The sequence below is a fragment of the Drosophila arizonae genome, chromosome X, assembly GCF_054131065.1.
Source record: "Drosophila arizonae isolate 15081-1271.41 chromosome X, UAZ_ARI_1.0, whole genome shotgun sequence".
NCBI lineage: Eukaryota > Metazoa > Arthropoda > Insecta > Diptera > Drosophilidae > Drosophila > Drosophila arizonae.
In genome coordinates, this window is record NC_142927.1 from 22,201,341 (window position 1) to 22,218,514 (window position 17,174).

At 40.3% G+C, this 17,174-nt stretch overlaps 2 protein-coding genes across 3 annotated transcripts in view; one reads left to right on the top strand and one right to left on the bottom strand.

Moving 5' to 3' along the window:
* The first annotated feature begins 203 nt into the window (after positions 1 to 203).
* LOC108618495 (uncharacterized) overlaps positions 204 to 17,174 on the top strand; it is a 49,361-nt gene continuing 32,390 nt past the window's right edge. The window contains exons 1-2 of one of the 2 annotated variants that reach the window (XM_089475728.1): positions 204 to 495; positions 3,946 to 4,005. The gene's annotated coding sequence lies outside the window, so the exon portion shown is untranslated. The remainder of the gene's footprint in view (positions 496 to 3,945; positions 4,006 to 17,174) is intronic. The other variant, XM_089475724.1, reaches the window with a different exon arrangement.
* LOC149268009 (uncharacterized) lies at positions 9,156 to 10,699 on the bottom strand. Its single transcript, XM_089475729.1, has one exon. The coding sequence runs from the start codon at positions 10,457 to 10,459 to the stop codon at positions 9,530 to 9,532; it is 930 nt and encodes a 309-aa protein (XP_089331855.1). The 5' UTR covers positions 10,460 to 10,699; the 3' UTR covers positions 9,156 to 9,529.

The following is a 17,174-nucleotide window of genomic DNA, read 5'->3' on the forward strand; positions in this document are numbered from 1 at the left end:
AAATTTGAGAGCCTTGTGCATTTCATATATATATTTTTTTTAAATATATATATATGTATTTATGTAAAATTTTATAGGTTGTTTCAATTGTATTGTTTATTCCCGGTATTATAGATATGCGCTGCATTCCGGCTGTAGTTGAATGGGTGTTGTTGTTGTTGTTGCTTTGCGTTTGGTCGCGCTCTGACCCTTCCGAGTAGTATCTGGGAGGCAGCGTTTCAGTTCTGTTCAAACGCTTGACACGGTCGGTTGCCCACATCCAAGACTAGCGTGACTTTTTTTTGTAGTGTTTAATTTTTTCACTGTGTTATTTTTTATTCAAAAAATTAATCTAATCGATAAGGCAGTGCACTTGCCATAACTAAACAGAAATATATAAACGTAATTTACCCGTCGTAATTTTCTTTACCTACACATATATTTTCTTATCTGGTGTATTGTGTGATGCGATCTCTCGATCGATTGTGTTGTATTTAAAACAGCTGCCAGCATAAGGTGAGTTGTCGCCGGCACACGCAGCCGCCCCCGCCCCCGCCCTCACCCTCGCCCATGCCCACGTACCCAGCATTCTCTCTCTCTCTCTGAGCGAAAGCTGAGCAAGCACATGTTCAGCCCAAAGACAATTGATTAGAGCATTCCACAATAATTGAGGCAGCCAAAAGAATGAAAGATTATTGTAAGTAATACTCTATGTGCTCTACTCCACTGTCATTCACATGAGCTCTGGGCTCACGGCAAGACTTGGAAAATGCAATTAGAGACTCGCATATCCATTACATGAAAATGTCTTATAAAGAGCGCTCTGCGCCGCATTTACCTAGCGTTAACTCTGCCTAGAAACAGATTTATCTTAGGCAAATATAATATAGCTGAGGAGCAATTTTATCTACTCAGAGATTATATGCACATTTCTCAGAACAAGCCGCCAACTGTCGCTGATATACGCATTAATCTATATCTCTCATCACCTCTTTTCGCACCTCTTCAACGCTAGAAAGCGTACCCCAAAGTCTCTGTGCGCTGTTCAAAAATCATTGAACTAAAACACAGAATATGCCCATCCATTCAGTGTTAGTCACTCAAGCTTTTTGACTCTCGAGCTTTTTCTCACATTCCGAAAAAAACACGAACAAACAAAACAAAAAACAGGTAAGAAGGCTCTAGTCGAGACTGCTCGACTAGGAGATACCCTGAACGCATCCACACGCACCAATAATCACGCACTCTGCTGACTGCGCAGTTAGCAGCGACTGCGCTTGGGCTGCGCTGCAGTGTGGGCAATATTATGAGAATTTATTTGTTGAATAATTTCTTTTGTGGACATGCATAAAATCAATTTTTCGATTATTCTCGATAAAAAAATTATCGAATGAGTTATCGAAAAAATATGATACTCTTGTACTGCGCATGGTACTCACGAGTATGCATGCCAAATTTCAGCTCTCTAGCTCTTATAACTTCTGAGATCGACGCACTCATACGGACGAACGGACGGACAGACGGACAGGGCTATATCGACTCAGCTCGTCGTGCTGATCAAGAATATATATACTCTATGGGGTCTGCCACGCCTCCTTCTGCCCGTTACATACTTTGTCACAAAAGAAATATACCCTGATTTCCCATTTTCAATGGGTTCAGGGTATAATGAACGGGGGAAAAAAAAAACAACTTTTAGCTGCAGGCTTTAAAGCAAATGAGCTGCGTGACAAAAACACATCAAGCTCTATCACAAACACACAATTAAATTGTCTGTATGGCAGCGTGTTGGTATCTCTGTCTCCGAATGAGACATTGCTGTGTGAGTGACTTGAAACAGATATTAGAGTATAGAATGGAACAATTATGGCCCTAATGAAATTGACCAAGTAACAGGTATACGATTATTGTGAAATAAACAGAATTGTGCAAATATTTAACTAATAAATATTCAAAGTATTTGCATTAATAGAAGAACAGATATACATATGTACATATGTATGTATGAATGTGGAGAGATATATATTTTTTTCATATATAATATATATGTATGTATATATTCATATACATATCTACGCACAATTAGTTAAAAGCCGTCAATAAATTCATCAGCGGCAGCAGCTGAAAAGCGCGATGAAATGAAATAAAAAATAAACAAGAAAGAAAACTCTAGTCGAGACTGCTCGACTAGAAGATACCCTGAACCCTTTAATCTGATATTATAATCACTCTGCACTTCTTTTCGGCACACAACATACGCACGTATTAGAACGCGCTCTGCTAACTGCGCAGTAAGCAGCGACTGCGCTTGGGCTGCGCTGCAGTGTGGGCAACATTATAAGAATTTATTTGTTGAATAATTTAATTTCTCTAGACGTACAATCTTTATGAAACTTTCAGAGCGTAACCATATGGTGAAAATATATAAATGCATAAACACGCATGTATAAACAGGCGCTCTGCCGACTGCGCTTGGGCTGCGCTGCAGTGTGGGCAATATTATGAGAATTTATTTGTTAAATCATTTCTTTTGTATAAAACGCAAATTTTATATAAAACGCAAATTTGAATTCAAAATATTTATTTAAAAGGGCCGCCCAAAGCGCGAGTTATCGGCGATCGGCGGCGCAACCCTGCGTGGTGAGTTCGCGGTGGAGAGTTGCGCTGCCGACGCCGAGCGCTTTGAGCGTGGGTCAGAGTAGGGCTGCAAATCCATCGATGGTGGCTCCACTCGATATTTTCTCCATCGATGGAAAAAACTATCGAATATATCGATGGTTCCATCGAAAATTTAAAAAGCTGAAAGGGAACATTTCATGAAATTTGAGTACTTAACTATTCAAATTTTTATATTATTTACATTTAAATAATTCGAAATTTATGTTTTGAATTATCAAAAGTGTTTGTTTTTGTGTTTTTTTTTAAACAATATTGTATTTAATTCATTTTTTCAAACATAATTCTTAGTATAAAACAATAACAAAAACAATAAATTCATTATCTTAAACATATATTAATTTTTTTTGATGATGACATTGTATATTTGTCATGGCATTTTACAAATTGATCTATTTTATTTAAATTAGATGACTCATTTGATCTAACTGGATGAGCACGTTTTAAATGCTCCAGCAAATTGGAAGTATTGCCACTTGTTTTATATTCTTTGCCGCAAAGGCGGCACTTGGCGAAGATTTTGTTTTGGCACTTGTCAAAATGTGTCCATACCTCCGATGTCTTCTTTCGCTTTTTCGCCTCATCGGCACCAGGCATGCTCGGCTCATTGGTCGCTTCTCTCTTATCTTTAATATTTAATAATTATTAACAAAAAAATTACTTTGCATTGCTTTTTATTATTACTTACTTGACGGATTCAAAAATTTGTCCATATTGCAATCTTGCAGTGAAATGTCGCAAAGAGAACAAATATATCGATGGTGCAAAAAAGCCATCGATCCATCGGACTATTCAAATTCCATCGATAGATCGGTAACAGCCATCGATAGATTTGCAGCCCTAGGTCAGAGGCGATAGTCTGGGGAGTTAAGTAATGACCGCCGAGAAGAGCGGAAGTGTTCTAAAGTTTAGTTTAAGTGCAAATTAATAAGTGGCCGCCGAGAGGAGCGGATATGAACGTTAGCTTAAGTTGAAAATTTAAGAGGATTGTTACAGAGTGAAGTGAGAAAAGATTTGAATTGAAAACGTAAGCGAAGAGCGCAGCACAATAAAGATTAATAAACACAAAATCAAGGCCGGCGGCGTATTTGTGGGAGCAAGAAGGGGCAGCAAGCGAGAGAGAGACGAGAGGATCCCCGACGAGAGGAAGCAAAGGTCCAGCGGTTCCCCGGAAAGGTGCACGTGAGTGATGGCTGGGGCCATTTTCCTCTTCCCCTATCCCCTGCCACATTCACAGAATCATTATCCCCCCACCATGGTGACCCATTTTCAAATAAACTTTCTTGACAGTACCCTGGGACTGAGTCGCCCCCCCGCAGCCAAGCAGCGTATATATGTACGTATGCAGATGTAAGTAAGTGCAAGTATATGCATATCGCTGGATTAACACACAGGAGAGAGAAGGGTTTAAATGAACATAGTGTATATAATCGTGCGATCGTAGGTGTCCATATACTATATACGAGAGTAGGTATATATAATATTAAGGTGCGAGTATATATATATATATATATATATATATATATATGCACAGGTATAAGCGAGGGTATTTATGCGAGCGTAGGTGTCCATATATATGCGACAGTGGGTGTGTATATGCGAGCATAAGAGCATGCATATGTCGGCGCGTGCACTCCGTGCTGTGTGTGTGTGTGTGAGGCATTTCGCAAGTGTTATTTCATTAAAATGTGAAAATTGCATCAGCTTTTATTTGAGATGCGATTTGCTGATGGGCCGTATGTAATGGGAAGATGTTTGAATGCGGAGAATGAGATTCCAGGAGATTCCAGAATGTTCATTGATGAGAGATAAGCTAAGAAGCTAAGCTAAGAACCTAACATAGGTAGTTCATTTTTTATGTTTAAAGCCAGTGGTAATACTGGAATATATAATATGCAAAAATATTTAAAATCTTTCGTTAAAGCCCATGAAAAAAAAAAAAAAATCATTTACATATTTGTCGAGTTTCATTTTGGTGTCCTTGGTGTCATTTTACCAAATACAATTACTGTGGGTGCTGCTATACAGCATTTTCATTATATATATATATATATATATATATATATATATATATATATATATATATACATATAGAAATATTGTCGTTTTTACTGATAGTAATTAAGAATTAAACGTAACACATCTTACAAAGATGGTGTGCTTATTTATAGATGTTTTCATTTGATTTACAGTACAGAGAGGGTAGAAGAATGGGTCATGTTTACAGAAATCTCTCATGCATTTGTGATTATCTTATGGCTGAACAGCACAAAGATTCTGATATAGTTCATATTGTGAACAAGTTGCAATTTTTTAAATAAGATTAAGAATATTTTGTTGTAAAATTGCCTGGATTTAAATGTTGATGTGAATGAGTTTTTTTTATTTTATTTGTATTTTAATTTGAAGGAGATGTGAAATTGAAGGCGTTGAAAAAGACGTCAGTAAAGAGAAGTGGAGAGTAGTAGAACCTAACATGGAAGATACATTGGTAGATATCAGACACTATACCCGAGAGAGAGAAAGAGAAGCTGTTGAAAGAGACAGTAATGTATTGAGAAACTGTTGAGAGAGACAGTAATGTGTTGAATGAAAGAGAAATTATTGAAAGCGACAGTAATGAATTGATTGAAGTTGAAATGGTTGATCAAGACAGAAATGAAATGAGTGAATGTAGAACGGTTGAAAGAGACAGTATTCTTGAAGGGCTGATAAGAAAAGTGAAAAGAATTTGTCATAGTACACAAATAAAGATCAAATGTTTTGATAATGTGTAAACAACGTTTTCAATTGAAAGTCATGTATTCTTTGGTTTGAGTTCTGGACAGCGAATGCTCTCCGTATTTTATTCAATAAATGTCTTAGCCTAAAATACATAAAGTGTACATAAAGAATTCTGTCGCTAAAGCCAGCGGCAGAATGGGAGTTATAGCATGCCGTATGTGTGTGTACATATGTTTGTATGTACATGCAGAAGGCATATACATTTTAGCGATTAAGCTATGGCGTGGACGAGAACGTAATAATGCTTACGTTGCAGATCCCACGCTGTAGGCCGGTTTATACATAAGTGACCGATCATATTACGGCACTTATGTATAGCTGTTATAAAATAAAAGAGGCAACAAAGTGTTGCTATGTTGTGAGCATGATACTCTTACTTATGTTGGGCATATGTCCGCATTGATATATTGTATACACTACAATACTGTGAGCATATGCTATATATGCTTATACGACATGCAACATACTACAGATGGCGTCTGACACATAAGATAATTTGATGTAGATCAGTTGGAACTATGAGACTGTAAAGAATGATAAAGTAAGATGAATTAAGTTAAATAAGATGAATTATGTTAGTTCAAGAATGAAACTAAAGCCTGAAGATAAGATTGAAAATAATGGAACGAATGGAAAATAGTTGTTATAAACAAATTTTTGAGAAGAAACGGGAATGAAATATGGTTGATAATTTTTGAATAAATTGATTTATTGAGTAAAGCTTTTCTGTAAGAGTTCCACGAGGCCGTGTTGAGGTCAGGATGACCGTGTCGAAGCGCAAGTAGAATTAATATATTGGCGCGAGTTACCAGTTCCAGGGTGCTGGTTTGATGACAAGGATGTAGCTGGATCCTCCGGAATTAGTTAATCAGAGTTGAATAATAACAATATCGCCAAGTTGGCTGTTCAACGAGCTTAATTTATTTTAATAATCTTCTTTCTGTTATCTTCAGATCAAGACAGAGAATTACTGTACAAAATAAAATGCTCATACATATCTCTAACCCAAGTCAGCTTGTTCGTCGGCAGAATGCCGACGCATCGAATTTTGATGTTGCAACTCGGACTATTGCTATGTGAAGTCTTTACATTGTAGACACAATGTAAAGTTGTTGACTTCTAACTGGAGCGGAATTGCTGGCCGCCATCGCCCACACGATAGCCAAGTGCCGACTCAGCTAAAAGGCGGGGCAGCTTCGGGGGTGACATCTCGAGGGGAGCAGAGATGGTAAGTCCTCCCCCCCTAGTGTGAAGCGATGGCCAGAACGAAGGTAAGGTAGGCAATTCCAGTGGAGATATTTCATTTGGGATGAACACGGTACTCTTTGGTTTACAAATCCAACAGGCAGCAGTGATAATTATGAGTGTAGACAGTAAGATGTATTTTATTGTTAGATTATTGATGTTTGCCTCTTTGTTGTTGACTATCTGTTCCTGTGTTGTTAGGGCTCGGAAATGTAGCTTTTGAAGACCTATTTCTTCTATTGTGTTGTTGATTTCAATGTTCTGTAAGTGATGTCATCTTTGTAGATGATTTCCGAATTGTCATATGTTAAACCATTAATGTTAACAGAGCAGTTCGTAAATGTGACCATGGCCGATCCCGTGATGCTTCTTGATTTATCGCATGATGGGATTATTGTGGTATTTTTGTGTTGAGGATTAGGATATGGTTTGGCTCTACCTCTTGGATGACCTCAGTGTTGCCGATGTCCCTGACGTTGCATGTAGAAGTTTGATTGTATAGTATGCCTTCTAGGCATTGATAGTCCGGTAAGTTGTGTAATAGTGTATAGTTGTGTTTTTCAAAAATTGGTATCTTAATCTTAAAGTTTACAATTGTGTCTTTGATTTCGGTTTCTAAATTTAACAATCTATAAATGTGTTCATCTGATTCGATTTCAATTTGTTGTTCTTTAATAATGTTATAAATTATTTCCATTTCTTTTTCGTTTAAAATGAATTTGGGTATTATATTTAGTTTGGGTAACAGTACGCTTTCTACAATATTACTAATTATACAGAATATCTATATTTACGTTAATTCTTTCTGTAAATTGAAGTAGATGGATTTCATTATGTTCGTCACTTATTGTTTTGAATATGTTATTTCTATAGTTTTTGATAAAATTATTAATTATGTCTTGTTCCTTATTAATATGTTCGGAGATATTTTTAAACCTAGATTCTATTTCTTTATTGACAATAATTTGTTTGTTAATGTTATTTATTATGTTGTTTTCATTTTTTGACAATTCATTGAATTTGTTGTTTATTCATTTTTCGTCGTCGGCATCCATGTTGCCTGTGACTACTTTTATTACATTGCCAAGACCATTTATTAGTCCTCTTCTGGTTATATTCTTAGGTGTTAGAGACGAAATTTTTTTATTTTATTTTTATTTTACCTGGCTTAGTTTAGTCTGAATAGAATTGACAATTTCATTTGAAAGATGTGATTCGGTAAGTTCATCTAAAGATATTTCAAATTTTTTTATATTTACTTATGTGTACTTATGTGTTATGACAAGTTTAGCATTTCCTAAGTTTATAAGAGTGACTTAATTGTTTTTATTGTTTTTGTTGAATGGATGAGTTCTACCTTGAAACACTTCGTAAGGCGTATATTTAGTCGCTGAATGTATAGCGTTATTATACGTGATGAAGGCTTCTGTTAGAATCTCATCGTGGTCGCACTTTAGTTTTAGTTCTTTCTTTTTATTTATGATTATACGATAAATTTCAGTTAGTGTTGAGTGTAATCTCTCGACTGGGGAATTGCTTGAGGAATTGCTCTTGATCGCAAATTATTTTTTGTGGGATTGGCGTTATCTTCAGACTTGGCCTCTTACTTCTTTGTTGCGGTACCAGTACCAACGGGCAGAACACACTTATTTTAGTCTTTTTGGTTTTTAACACAATGTATTAAACAGGCACGAAGGTGACACTTGTCACGGTCGCCATGTAATAAAATGCATTGAATAACAACTGTGTCATTTACGCACCTTTGTGCATGAATAGACGCAATAAGGACTAAAAAGAGGGCCCTCGCAGTCTGCTGGACCCCTCCTTTTTAGTACGGGCAACTGTTTCTTGGGTTGTGGCTCGACAACCTCTACTTTATCTGCCAGTTTTTCAATATTTCTGCTAACGTTAATCTTTTCTGAGCTGGCAGATTTGTTTTGTTTAATTTTTTTTTTTCTTCGGAGTCGAGAAATTCGAACTCCGCCTGTAATTTTACTGACGTATCCCAACTTAGTTGTTGGGGTCCGTACAGTAGCCTATGCAGTTCGGCCTTACGTTTTTTTATCCTATGTAAGACTCCACTGCGCCTAGTTTTTCTTTTCATTTTTCATATTATTTAAAAATATATAATTCATCTTATATATATGTTAAGTAATGTGTTGTCGTTCTCATGAAGGACACTCACATTCCTGGGTTCGTTTGAGTTGCTCGCATGGGCGACAACCACGTATCTTGGAATACTTACTAAAGGATGCTGGTTGTGATGGACATGATCAAGTAAATGAGAACCCCAAGGGTTTTAATCAAACGTTATAAGTTTATTAATAAAGTATTCGTTAGTCTTTCTTGATTAGAGATAGAATGATCTTGATAACTCCGCGTGTCGTCTGGAACTGCCGTTTTTGTTGGCCAGTGGCCAGCTCCCCAGTTCTTCTTCCAGGCCTGGTGAGCTCGTCGCAGTCGCAGTCGCAGAGCCGCAGAACGTCAGCGAACGTCAGCGTCCTATTCCAGCTGGCGTCATAGCGGAGCAACAACGGCATCAGCGGTTCTTAGCCGTTGAACTCTTGGCAGCATAAGCGGTTTCCAATAGGCACCGCTGAAGTTGCGCATTGGCTTCCGGTGTCGACTCGCCGCTTCAAGCGTCAGCGTAATCGCAACTGTGTTGCAATAGCTGGGTCGAAGTGGCGCAGCCGCTTAGATGTCAGCATAAATAGTTGTCAAGTGGGTAATTAAAGCGTAGGCGCGGTGGTATTTGGTTTGAGAGGTTGAGGGTAGGGGAAGAGAGGCAGTGCTGCGCACTGGATGGTGTTAACTCCTCCCCCCTTAAATATCTGCGTCCCGCAGATTAAACGTCTTTATGATCGGTTGCAGTGATGTCCTCCGTTTGAGTAGCATTGGATTCCACGTCTTTGTCGGTTTCTGGAGATGCTTGCTGATGAGTGACCTTCCTCCAAAATATGAAGATAGCAAATATCACTACAAAAATCGTAACGATTTCCGTAGCAGAAGATATTGTTAACCTTCTTCGCATTGTTTGGAGTAGATTCAAGTTCTTTGTGCTTAACCCGTGTATCAGCTCCAGGTTGAGGTGGTAGCCCAAACTTGTCAGATTCGTGACCACGGTGGGCATGGCTATCAGGCGCGTGTGCGAATGGCTTCTGAAAGTTTTGTTGTCCGCAGTTACCGTCTCGTTCGCGAACTGTATAAGGTATGTCCCATTGAGGCTGTAGCTCTGTCCCTCTGTGTATATAGTTCCATTGTAGTTTGTAAAGAACAGGGTTCCGTCTTCCAGTAGCTCCACCACGCGTCGACTGGATGTCACGTAATGGCACTCGGCGTTTCCTCCCTTCAATATTCTAGGGATACAGTCCGTTTCGCTCAACGGCGTCAGGTGCTCCTCCGCACAAACGCTGGTGTTGCCTATTGTAAGGCAGTCTTTGGTTATAGCGAACGTCTCGTCCGGGGCCACCAGCAACTTTCCGAAGTTAACGTCGATGTGCCTGTTAGCGCGGATCGTTGGCCGGATGACCAACATCTGGTACTCCTTAGCGGCCACCTTTGGCAGCGCCAATACATAAAGTAATGCGGTGCCATTTGTTACGATGATAGGCTTCGCGAACTCCGTGGCTTCCACGGCACTCTGATACGGCAAAGAGTCCATTTCCTTGAGTAGCGCTCGTATCTCAGCCTCGTCTAGTAAATTACTGTTTACTAGGCCCGCCTTCGCAAACTGGCAAGCTCTGCTCAGCTCACCCACTTGACTCTCCAGCAACATGGCCTTATGTAAAACAAGTAAGAAAGCTCCAGTCGAGACTGCTCGACTAGGAGATACCCTGAACCCTCTAAGCTGATATTCTAATCATTCTGCACTTCTTTTATGCACACATACATACAGATGCATCCACACGCACGCATAAGCCTGCGCTCTGCTAACTGCGCAGTAAGCAGCGACTGCGCTTGGGCTGCGCTGCAATGTGGGCAATATTATGAGAATTTATTTGTTGAATAACTTCTTTTGTAGACATACGATCTTAATGAAACTTTTAGGGCGTAATCATATGGTAAATATGTGTGTACATTCCAAAGCCCAAGTCTCTAGTACTTGAAATGCGTCTTTTACAAATTGGGGGTGAGGGGGGCGTGGTATCCAAAATCTGTAAATTACAAAATCTTTGTACCGATTAACTTTATATACAACGCAAATTTGAAGACTCCAGGTCTAAAAATGTTCAAATTAGGCCAAAAAAAACAAAATCAATTTTTCGATTATTCTCGATAAAAAAGTTATCGGACGATTTATCGAAAAAATAAAGCAAACTCGTACTGCGTATGGTACTCACGAGTATGCATGCCAAATTTAAGCTCTCTAGCTCTTGTAACTTCTGAGATCGACGCACTCATACGGACGGACGGACAGACGGACAGGGCTATATCGACTCAGATCGTCGCGCTGATCAAGAATATATATACTTTGTGGGGGCTGCCACGCCTCCTTCTGCCCGTTACATACTTTTTCACAAAACCATTATACCCTGATTTCCCATTTTCAATGGGTTCAGGGTATAACAATCATGGCAGCCTGATCGTTGTTGTCAATTGTGTTGACCCTCTCAATCATTGTATTGAGCGCCTCCAGGGATTTCCGTGATGTCTCGAAGAGCTTGACGTTGATTTTATATTGTTGATTGTTGTTTTCCACGAGACTATCCCGCACGTTGAGGATAGCGTTCCAGTCTGAAGCGTCCGGCGATCCTGCAATCCATTTCCACGCCGATCCAAGCCAGTCAATTGACCGGGTTTTCCTCACTCTCGATAGCTTCGAGAGCATCTGTTGTGCCTGCTCCATATGGTGGAACGCTAGGACTCGGATCTGTCCCGCGTTCAGTTCCCGCGCTTCATTCCTTGTTGCTTCTATAGCAGCTTCTATCTCCTCTAAATTTACCATGTGGATCAAGTTGAAATACCCATCAACTCTCCACCCGCTGCCTTGTTTTAGCGTCACCAGTGGGCCGTCGTATTTAAACATACGAATCGCTCGAGTTGAAGTTAGTAATGATAGCAATGAGATGCTAATGTTGAATATTGTGTTAGTAATACGAAGTTAGTAGTACAATAAAAGTTTTCGCTTAATGCTAACAATTTTGTTTAAATCTAAATGAAATTGACAATCAAACAATATAGCTTTTATTTGGAAAAAGGCAAGCATGCGTATATGAACCGTGTGGGTGTGAGTGTTTGATAAGGACACAGTGTCCTCCACTTGGCATAAGAACAGAAGAATACGTTACTTTTATAAGAGTCCTCACCTTTTCACGTGGGACTTGTGAAAAAATTTACCCGTTCGCGTCTTTACCGTAACCCTGTTATCTTGTTCGACTACCTCCTTGTTAAAACGATTTTTATCCTTGCTTTTTATCTGATTGTTTCTTACAAATATCTCTTGTCCAGGCTGGTACTGAACTGGTGTGAACCTATTCTTGTTCTTGTTGCTATTAGATATCTCTTGCTTATGTTGTAGCAAACCCCGGATATCCTCATACTCCCTATGCTTTATTTCTACAAGTTTCTGTAGGTCCATAGTAGCGGCTCGATTAAAAAAAAGTCAGTAGGTTTCCTCTGAGTGACAGAGTGAATTGAGTTATTATATCTATCGACCGAAATATCAGCAAGTTCACTGATCGTACAGGTTGGGTATTCTTGCTTAAGGCAACGATAGGTCTCCAGGAATGTGGAATGAAATCTTTCTACTTGACCGTTAACCTCACTTTTTTGTGAAGGTGCGTAGTAGACTTGGATGCCCAAGATTTTGAGGAAATTCAGGACTGTAGGGCATAGCAGACCCCGCTCATTGTCGGACACCATCATCTTTGGTACCGAGAAGTAATGTAGGACCTTAACCAGTTCTTCACGCAAATGTAGCGCCGATTTCGATTCTAGAGGGAAAAGCTTAGCAAACTTGGAAAACTTATTCAAGCAACTAAGATATTTCTTCCCTTCTAACATGAAGATGTCTATGTGCAATATTTCGCATGGACGAGTCGGTATAGGCGTAGGCTGCAGGAATGGCTTGCTTGGGTGTCGGTCATACTTTTGATACTTGCAAATCTGGCAAGTGGCCGTGAAGGCTCTAATACGACTAGCCATTTTCATAAAGTAACAGCTGTCTAATAATTGCAGTCTGACCTCTCTCGCATTCCTATGAGCTCGGGAATGCTCCCGCTCTATAGCCAGCATAATTTCATTTTCGTCAACGATGTCTTTGACGAGCCTTTGCGCTATTCTAATTTTAAAAAGGGAAAATGTCTCTTGGTAACATTCTTGAAAAGACTGTAAATGATCGTCAGGAATCTTTACTCCATTAATGACTGTCGGACGTAGACGCTCTTTCAGTATCTCTCTCAAAGATCGTCTCGCGTCATCATTCAGAGGAATAATATGTCTAGTATAGCTGGGAAATGGCGTTTCAAGAGAATAAGTACTCGCATCGGAGTCGAAGATTATTTGATTTCTAAAGACGTTAATAGGAGCTTCTACACGAGGTACGAGGTCTGTCGCGTCCTGGAGTGCGCTATGCACTGTAGCTATGGAATCTGTATCTAGTGCGTTTAGCTGAAGTGGGAGGCGAGAAAGTGCGTCCGCCACTACGTTAGACTTCCCGGGTTTATAAAGTAACTCGCAATTGTACTCCTCGATTCTTGCCTTCCACCTTTTCAATTTAGCATTATAGTTCCTACTCCCGAGAGAGTATGTAAGGGGCTGATGATCTGTGAATATTTTAATAGAACCGGCTCCATAGAGGTACGAACGTAGGTTATCTAAAGCCCATATAATTGCCAGCATCTCTTTCTCGTTGGCGGCGTAGTTTTCTTCGGTTTTATTTAGTGACCTAGAAATGTACGCTATTGGCCTGTCTTTCCCATCTTTGACTTGAGACAAGACTGCACCCAATGCATACCTGGACGCGTCAGTAGTCAGATGGAACGGTTTATGAAAATCAGGGAAAGCTAAAACCTCTGAAGATGAGAGTAGAATTTTTAACTCTTCAAAGGCCTTCAAACATGACTCGTCAAGTTCGATGGGAACCCTCTTTGATTGTGAGGCTTTGACTCCTGCGCCTTCGCCTCTTGTCAGGTTGGTTAGGGGCTTTGCGATCTTTGCGTAATCTTGAATAAACTTCCTATAGTAGGAAGTCATACCAAGGAAACTCTTTAGTTCTTTGACGTTAGACGGCGGCGCCAATTTCTGAATAGCTTCAACTTTCTTGGCATCCGGCCTTATACCGTCGGAGGTGACAATGTAACCTAAGAACTCCACTTGAGTAGACAAGAAATGTGTCTTCTCGAGGTTAACTTTCAATTCCACTTCACGAAGTGTTTTGAAAATCTGTCGCAAGTGTTTCCAGTGACTTTCATAGCTATCGCTTTCATAGCTATCGCGCTGAAATATGGCGGGGGCATTCCGCAGGCCGAAAGGCAATCGAGTAAACTCATATTTGCCATTTAGAGTCGAGAATGCCGTCTTCTGCATATCGGTTTCTTTCATTAGCACCTGATGAAATCCTGAAGTCAGGTCAAGTGTCGTGAAATGCTTTGCCGTGCCAAGACTGGCTAAAGTTGACGTAATGTCAGGTATGGGATACGTGTTAGGTATGGTTACCGCATTAAGGCGTTTGAAATCAACCACCATGCGATACTGTTTCTCTCCGTTAGGTTTAGGCTTCTTGGGAACTACCCAAATTGGAGAATTGTAAGGGCTCTTAGATGGTCGGATTATTCCTTCCTTCTGCAACTCTTTAATTTGCTTCTCTACTTCCTCCCTCATATGTGCTGGGTATGGGTAAATCTTGGAATAAATAGGCTCCTGAGTCGTGGTACGTATTTCCGCTCTGACTGCTGTCTGGACCGTGCGTCCTGGAGTGAGAGGCCGAAATACATCCGCGAATTCTTCTAGTAGAAGATCGAGTGCCTTTCGTATTTCGTCTGAGTGTATGCCATCTAATAAGACATTCACGGATCGCGATCTCTTGGCAAACAGCGGAATCTTCACCCCCGGATCTATCGTGAGAAGATCCTGCTTTCTATCTATGACTGCGTTTAACTCTCTAAGGCTGTCGTCGCCTATAATCCCGTCAAACGACTGCAAACCCGGAAGTACATAAAAAGTAAGGGGAGTACTATTACCTATTGAACTGAAAAAGGAACCTGTCAGGTGTTGCTTAACGGTGATACTGCCACCCGCGGAGTGCACCAGAAATGGTTTTGACAAGTCGGTGCAACTGGTGGCTACTCTGGGGCAAATAAAGTTCTTGTTGGCTCCAGTGTCTATTAGAAACTGCAGCTTAGCCCCGTCACACGTACCATACTCTATATATGGTACGCTAGAGAGGCGTTCGTCATAAAATTTACTTGCCCTTCGTCTAGCTGTGCCAATTGCTCACCAGTCTGATCCGACTCATCCTCTTGTGATGAGTGTCCGGGCAGACTAGCTTCAGCTGATTGGTCTGGCACCTCATAGGTTGGTCCACCATTAGCTTGTGTAGTGTCTTCATCATTAGATGAACAAGGGACATCAGTGGGGGCTTCCAAGTGGTAAAGTCGTTGAGATTTCCTAAACGGGTTGGCGTTACCGCTGGGAGCTCTCTTGACGCTGCCCGACGCAGCCACATTCGACCTCTGGGAGTGCCCTGACTGGTTAGATTCCATTTTCAACGCAGGTCTCGTTGGTTGCACTCCGTATCTCGGAGTGAACGGTGGTCGAGGAGGGGTATTATTGTTCGTGTAACCATGCTGTTGCATTACGTAACCAGCATTACCTGAATTCAGGAAAGGGCGAGGATGACGAAAAGTTGGACTGTTTGGTGTCGGGCCCGCCGGTCTAGGATGACCGGGGAAAACATTCCTTGATGTAAATGCTGGCCCAGCTCTCATACAAACATTTTGCAATTCGTTGCACAATGAATAAGCCTCCGGTAGATCTTTTGGCCTGTGGACCATCAGGAATCTAGGCAGGTCGCCATTCAACCCACCTATGAAGGCATCTAGAGCTTTCTTTCTGTAAATATCCGTTAAAGCGGATGAAACTTCACTCGTGTATGGGCCATTTCTCAACTTGCCCATTATCAAAGAGAAGTGGCCGTTCACCTTGTTAAAGAAATCTTCTACACTCATGGTACCCTGGAACATCTTGCTCAATTGAAACTCTAGCGTGCTCAGATCGCGTTTATCTGCATAGTGCAGTGCTAGTACGCGCTTCATCTCTGGCCAGTCATCGTCCTGTACTCCGTAAGAAGTAAGAGCTTTATCTGCTGGGCCTCTCACCTTCTGCCTAATGTAGGTTATTATAGCCCTATACTGAGGTTTGTCCCTTATCAACTCGTAATCCGCGAGGATACTATCGATCCTGTTGGCCCAAGACTCGAACTCAGATATGCCTCCTTCGAAGGTTTGTAAATCCTTCACACATTCCGGAATCTTATTACATTCCGCTAGGTCAAAGATGTTGCGAGGACGAGCTAAAGGCCGCGGCTCCTCAACCGTGGGGTTGCGGGATTCGCGTTCCCTGGCAAGGTCACCCTCCAAGGAGTTGATTTTAGCCAAAGCTTCATTCAATTCCTCCCTCTGCGCGGCGTTCTGATTCGTGAGCAACGATAAAGCTGCTTCGAATCTACCTAGAGACTCTCTCATTTCGGACAATTCCCTTTCGGACACGGACATTATTACTTTTTTCGAATGAAGATCAAGACAACAAGGATACAACAATATGATGCGAAAATACTAATTTGCTTTATCTGTTTTCTTTTTTTTATTTTTTTATCTTGTTCTTTTTTTTTGTTTTTAGCCAAGAGGAGACAGTGCGTCACTTACCCAGTGTTGTTGTGGTCTTAATTCTTAAATGTGCGTGTGTCTGCTTGTGTATATATTCTCAGATCTGTTGAAGATATAAAGTTCGATTAGTGAAATACCAAAATAAGGTTGCAATTGAAAAGAAGAAAAAAAACAGAATTTTTTTTTTTTTTTTTTTTTTTTTTTTTTTATTATTATATTATTATATTATTTTCTTCAACTTTATTTATTTACTTTTTCGCAGTATTTTTATTTTTTTACTTATAGGGTATTTTTTAGTGTCATACACTTTTAGACAAAAACTTTATTCGTGCACAAGTGTGGGTTGCATTGTGCGCGCGTCAAAGTGGGGTGAGTTTGCACTTAACGGGAGGCCCTTATTATCCTTTTTAGCCTGTTACAGCCTACTGGGGTAAGGACGATTCCACGAACCGTTGGGCAGCCAAACGCAATGTCTCTTTTTAATTTCATTTTTCTTATTGCAAGGCCTTTCCAACGGCACACAGCACATCACCACACACTTTTATTCACATGAAACACAATTGCACTCACAGCACTTTGTTTTTGTTGCTTTGTTTCCCTTATGTTTTTTTATTAAAATGCCACTTGCAGTTCGCAGCTGCCACAGTGGTTATCTCTTATTACTAC

Excerpts from the sequence above, each read along its gene's own strand:
- LOC149268009 (XM_089475729.1), bottom strand. The coding sequence starts at position 10,459 with ATGTTGCTGGAGAGTCAAGTGGGTGAGCTGAGCAGAGCTTGCCAGTTT.